At 38.9% G+C, this 6,435-nt stretch overlaps 1 protein-coding gene across 2 annotated transcripts in view; it reads left to right on the top strand.

Annotated features, from left to right (window-relative positions):
• adcy5 (adenylate cyclase 5) overlaps window positions 1-6,435 on the top strand; it is an 85,727-nt gene that overhangs the window by 44,269 nt on the left and 35,023 nt on the right. For both annotated transcript variants that reach the window (XM_017421204.3, XM_017421205.3), the window contains exons 2-3: window positions 265-414; window positions 655-776. In XM_017421204.3, the coding sequence (XP_017276693.1) occupies window positions 265-414; window positions 655-776 (272 nt within the window). The remainder of the gene's footprint in view (window positions 1-264; window positions 415-654; window positions 777-6,435) is intronic.

Raw genomic sequence — 6,435 nt, 5'->3', positions numbered from 1 at the left:
GGGGGGGGGGGGTTCTTTGTGTCTACCTTATTCAGTCTTTGGGATAATTTACATATGTTTATCAGTCAAAAGCCACATTATCTAAATGATTTATGTTGTATGATTTCTCATACATGTATGATTTCTCAAACAACAGGATAAAAAAAAGAGAAAAGAAGTGACAGATTAACCTTGCTGGTTCTAGCTTTTGAAATACAACTCTGTGACTCTGTGACCTCTGGCTCACATGGAGACCCCGTTATCTTTTTGTCATTTTTTTCACAGATAGTGTCCAACGTCCTGATTTTCTCATGTACCAACATTGTTGGAGTGTGCACCCATTACCCTGCTGAGGGCTCCCAGAGGCAGGCCTTCAAGGAGACCAGGGAATGCATCCAGGCTCGCCTTCACTCCCAGAGGGAAAACCAGCAGCAGGTAGGCTTTGAAGGTGACTATGAGAAGTGTGTACAGTGGTCATTCTGCTTTATATTCAGCGAAGTTATGTATTTTTGTAATTTGTGAGATAATAATAATAATTTGTGAGACCTTCACTCTGTATTTGCTCTAAAAATCGTTATTTACCTTCTTTATTAATTCCCATTTTTCTGGTAGCTGGCGTATGTTTTTAACTCCCTTACTTGTGCATCAAACTAACTTCCCCTCTCGTTCCTGCAGGAGCGTCTCCTACTGTCTGTACTTCCTCGCCACGTTGCCATGGAGATGAAAGCGGACATAAATGCCAAGCAGGAGGACATGATGTTTCATAAGATCTACATCCAAAAGCATGACAACGTTAGGTAACATCAGAGGATGTGGGCTGGGAAGGGGAAACACACCGAAGCTGAACTGAATAAGGCGTCTCTGAATGTTCATTCAAGAAAAACCACAGTACACAGACACAAAACATCCCACCTAGAAAGGATGAGAAAAATCGGACATAAACAAAACCCTGAAAGGTTGCTAAGTATTCAGAAAACTAGAATGTGTTTGCAGTTTTAATGGCCTGCTTTAATGATTACATATACATAAAATGAGCAAGATGCAAACTTTCTGCTGTGCTTATTATAACAACAGTGAAAAAATGCTCATGTTTATTTCAAACACCATTAAAAACATGAAATAGCTAATTTTTTATTTATTTTTCTCCACTAAAAGAAATCTAATTGCCGTTTGAGTTAGATGTGAAGGACAGCTGCGGATGACAGTCAGTGACAGACCTTCTGTGTCTTGGTTTGATGCCTTTTATTGTGTGGAAAGTTCCCCTCTCATGTTTCCCCCTCAGGGAACATTAAAGTAGCAAAGTTCACCGAACACTCTTTGATAAACTCCCCATCAGACTTACTGTTTTTCTGATGTGTCGTGAGATATCACAAAATTAGTGCTGACTGCTCCATTCGTGGATGTGTGAAACCTTGGTGAAAAAGGCCTTGTTGTTTTCAGTATGGTCAGCGAGGTTTCTGATGCCCTGTGTTCCTGTGCGTGTTTAGTCTGACAGTGCTGGATTAAGTTTTAAAGCTTTGACAACAGCAATCTGTTTTTCACAAAGTGAGCATACCGCTTTGCTACTGAATTCAATAAATAAACGTGTAGAAGTACATTCCTTGTTAAAAAACTTTACATTCTGTATGAGTCTGTATTTTTACTGTGTACTGACATCACGGTACCTCAGAGCTCTCACAAACCATGTTTCTAGTGGAGGGACTCCTGAAGCTGCAGTGCACACAGGAGGCTTCTGATGTAAACGCCCACTCACTTTCAAAAAGAAAAAAAAAAAGCACAAGATTGATTTCATATTAGCATTCTGATTTTTCATTGACCTCCTGAGCCGAATGGAGACAGTGTAACAGACTGAATTTAGCCCACAGGCCATAAGATGTCTGTGCTTAGAAAAAGGCATTAAAAAGGCATCACTTCTTTTTGTTGGCTATCAGGAAACTTTTCATTGTAGTTTTTTTCCTCATTCAGATTAATAGTAAAAAGAATACAACAAAAACAGAACAAAGCTGTGTAAAAACTACGCTAAAAATCATAAAGTACAACTACTGTATGACTTGAAAAATTTTAAAGGCCTTTAGAAAATTAAATTTTAAAACACCCTAAAAGTATTTTGTTTAGCTTCTGGTTTCTGATGAACCAGATTCAATTTCAGACCCCAAGCTGTTCTTTCAAACTCATAATGAATGTTTTGAGTTCGAATGTATTGAAGCAACTAATTTAAACAGGTTATATTTATTTCACACACTGTGAATTAGATACATTTAACTAAGACTGAGAGCAAATACTGTTTGACCATAATGGTAAATAAGAGGCAATTTAATCCAGGTTAATCCTGAATGGAGCAGCCCACCCACAGACAGAGGCAGGAGTGGACGGAGAAGTGCGCACGTTGCCATGACAATGTGCTCAATGGTATTTTCCCAGAATACTTTTCACCTGTCTCTTCCCACAGTATCCATGTGGAGTGGAGTGCAATTCAAAATGTAATGAAAAAAAAAGAGAAAAAGCTTATTTGAGTTACACACAATGAGAGGGAGGTTTATTTTTTTAACAGATTCATTCAGTTCAGATTAAATACGATTTCAAGGAGTGAACAAAAAGCATCTGATGGAGCTGATTGTCAGTTTTCAAGGATTTCATAAATGCAACTGCTTCACATTTGTTTTTTTTTGTTTTTTTACATATCTGTGCGTGTGTACAAAAGACACCTCTTAAGAATACAAACAGGAGCAGATCTGAAACAATATAAAAGATTTTTTTAAACGCACATATAAAAACACTTTCTGCTGCTGATATCCAAATTGGTTATTTGCCTCATGACACAACTTTTTATATTACAAGTTTAAAGTAAGTCTATGGTCAAATAAATGCTGATTTACATACATGATTATTGTCATAAAAATCTTTTTGCAAAATAATGCACAGAAAAGCAATTTATTTCTGAAAGAAATGTGAAAAGAAACTGTTTTTAAATGTCTTGTACTGGTTGAGCTGCATTGAGGACTCATCACACTTTCTGAACAAGTCTGTGAATCTTTTCAGTACTGACTCCTGTTACTCCTGAGGCCAGTAGTTCAACAGGAATTTATATTTTTAAACCAAATTCAAAAATTCTTCAATTTTCTTCCATTTTCTACAATTTCATTCAATTAAATTCGGTTTATTTATATAGCACCAAGTCACAACAGAAGTTGTCTTAGGGCATTGTACAAAAACATTCAGATATATTATAAAAAGCCAATTAGTACAAGTTATCTATCTAAGGAAGCCAGCAGATTGCGTTGATTCTTCACTTCGTCGCAGTCTCCCATCCTGAGCAGCACATTAACTTCCTACAAACTGTCCTCTTGAGTGGGGAGCTGAATGCAACTTTTCAAGTTTTCCTTATATTCAAACACGTGCAAAATCTGTCACATGTATTCTGGAAACTGGACATGAACTGACTTTGTGATTTGTTTCCAGTTTATTTCTTTGATATTTTTCTACTCTACGATTTTGACCAGTTTTGGTAGGACGAGTGCAAAAAGCAAATTAAGTCCAATCTGGTTGGTCATTTAGTCTCTTGTGTAGTTGGTCCCCCCAGTTTTAGAGATGCAAGTCTTTGATATACTTTATATTTTAGTGCATAATGTGCTTTTGTCATATTAACAGTGAAAGCTGATCATTAAACTCAGCTTATTAAACAGGAAATCATTAAACACAACATATTCTCGCAGGGCTGGTGTGGTTGGAGAATGGTGGTTAGGTTTAGCACCACCCTGTGGTGTAGGAAGATGCTACTGATGAGACATATTCCTCTTGATTCATGTTGTGGACACATAAAACTATTTATACAGTTGAACTGCCTCCTCGGAGTCTTTAGAAAATGAAGATGCATCTGTGTAAGGTGACTTTAAAAAAAGACTCTGAGTGCAGCAACAGCAGCCTGAATATAAAACTGTATAGCTTTGTTTTTGTTGCCTGTAGCCATCACAGTCAGGTGGAGAAGCAAAGAAACACAGATAAATTCAAAGGACTATTGAAGCCCTTTTTCACTTTGGCGTGTCCTTTTGAAACCTTACGGGTTAATGCAGCAAGTCACGTACTGGTGCTCTTGAACACAAAGGTCTTTTCAGCATTTATTAGTGTGATTCTTATTGAAAAAGTATTCGTTGTTGCATGAGTGTAAGAGCGACTTTTATAGTGTTCGTAGGCAATGTTCAGAAAAAGCTGTTTTCACAAAAATCAATGTGCTTCAAGCTACATGAGATTGCAGATTCTACACATAAATCTTTTTGCTCCTGTGTTTTTTTTAATGAAGTGCACTGTAAAATCAGTCGTAATGGACTTTTAATAGTTAAGCTTAAACTAAACAAAATAGTATTACCAAATATAATATCATCTCCTTCTGACGTGGTAAACTTCAGAGTGTGCAGCTTTTAACCCCTGCAGGGACGCGGCAGGAGAAAATAAGGATGGAGGGGGTTCAGTGATGTGACTCTCTGACAGCCATGATCGAGTTCAGTCTGTGGTCATGAGTGTGTGGAAAACGGCAAACTACAGTAACCAGGTGTGACTGGACTTGTTTGGGAAGCAGTCGGCAGCTTTTTGATCATTGGGAGTCTGCTGAGAGGCAGCGGAACAACAGGAAGAGCAGTGACAGCTCCCACTGCTGCGACGGGAGAACAAGACGGTAAACAGAGGGAGGCAAGGGGGGAGGCAAGGGGGGGGGCTGTTTGGGGTTTGAAGCTCCCATTACACATGCGCCTGTCCACAGTTTTTAATTCAGGAATCCAAGGGCTCCGCAGAACCATGGTGAACCATTAATGAACCATGGAAGGCGTGTAATTACCTCTGTTTGATCCAAAACAAAAGGTACAAACGGTTTCTGATGGTTGACGGGACACATTTGTAGCACTTCAGAAAGAGCAACAGCTAACTCATTAGGCAGCATATTGAGTGAAAGGTGCATGGCTAAAAAACACATGTGAGGGTTAAAGGGATAGTTCAGATCCTTTGAAGTGGGGTTCTGTGGAAAGGTTATAAACAATTAACATCTTACCTGAATGACATTTGTGAGGGAGTCTCCAGCCACATGGTTAACTGGTTGTAAACACTCAGAACTCAGATATTCATCGTTTTGTCCTTGCAATTTTCTCACATTTTTGAGTCTCCATTATTTGCAGCCAAGTGAGTTGCTACCCTAAAGATTTATAAAAGGAAATTCACATGGATCGCTGTGACATTTTTAACACTGGAGTTGTTTTAAAACAGCAGCAATCCACTTTTGTCTTGGTCCCACTCACGCTGGCTGTTAGCTCGTCAAGTCAGTCAGAGTTCATCTGCATTTCTCAAAACTAAAGTCATTCAAAGAGCTATGTACAACAGGTAAGACATTAATTGTCCATATCCTTTCCATAGAACCCCACTACAAAAACTGAGTTTAAGTTCACATGAAGCTGTGGTACCTCCAGCTTGGCTGCCGTTAACGTCATTAGTTTAAAGTTTCGTTTAGGACTTTTTGTCAAACTGCCAGGTACAACCAGCTGCACTGGAACCGCTGGTTCCCAGGGGCATCAGTGGCTCTGAACGTAAACTACCCCCATTTCATGTCCTGCCTTCTCCTGTCCTTGTGTCAGATTTGTCTTTGAACAAATTACTGAGGCAAAACAAATGCTCCATGATGTGCTCACTGGTGTGTATGTGTGAAAAGAAATTCATTTGTTGTGTGGGCTATACTGTCTACTTTTAAATAACAGACATGATCAATAGCAAGTTCTAGTCCAGAGTAACCATTGCAATTACAGGAGAAGACAAGTTATGTCAAGTTAAGACACATGTCAAAAGCAAAATTCCAACCCAAATGCAGGGAGGGATGTAAAGAGGGAAGAAAGTCAAGCAAGAAGCTGTAGAGTTTCCTTGTTACAATGACAAAATAAAACAAAACCCATAAAAAATACCTTATGGTCAGATCAGCCACATGAGAAACATACCCTACATCTCCTATCCCCTGATAACTTCAGGGAGTGACAGGAGGAACTAATTTTACTTTAAACTCCTTTGTGTAGAACTGAGTTTTCTTGTGGCAGGATATAAGAAGGCCTTATGATCAGTCTGTTAGAGTGATTCTCAAATAGTTTGAGATGATTCATTCCCCTGCAGTAAAAACTGCAATACATTTAGGTGACATGGTTCCCAAACAACTTCCAGTTTGTTCAGGATTTTTGACTCTTCTTCAAGTTCAGCTCCAGAGCTGATTATTGGATTCAAAACAGGTTCTACCTTCTGTGCTTTCCTATAATAATAAACTTTAACTGTCAGGTTTTCAGATATACCCAAGCGAGCAGTTCGGCCACAGACAAACGCAGAAGCCAGCAGGTAACGGGAAGTGAATTTATTTACAGTGTCAGGGAATATATACAGAAGGGAACCGGAACCAGGACCTGAGAAACGGAGAATCAGGTGAGTATGGGATCGTGT

Source organism: Kryptolebias marmoratus, linkage group LG6 (genome assembly GCF_001649575.2).
Source record: "Kryptolebias marmoratus isolate JLee-2015 linkage group LG6, ASM164957v2, whole genome shotgun sequence".
Lineage (NCBI taxonomy): Eukaryota > Metazoa > Chordata > Actinopteri > Cyprinodontiformes > Rivulidae > Kryptolebias > Kryptolebias marmoratus.
The sequence above is the reverse complement of the archived record's forward strand: the minus strand, read 5'-3'. Positions and strand labels throughout refer to the sequence as shown.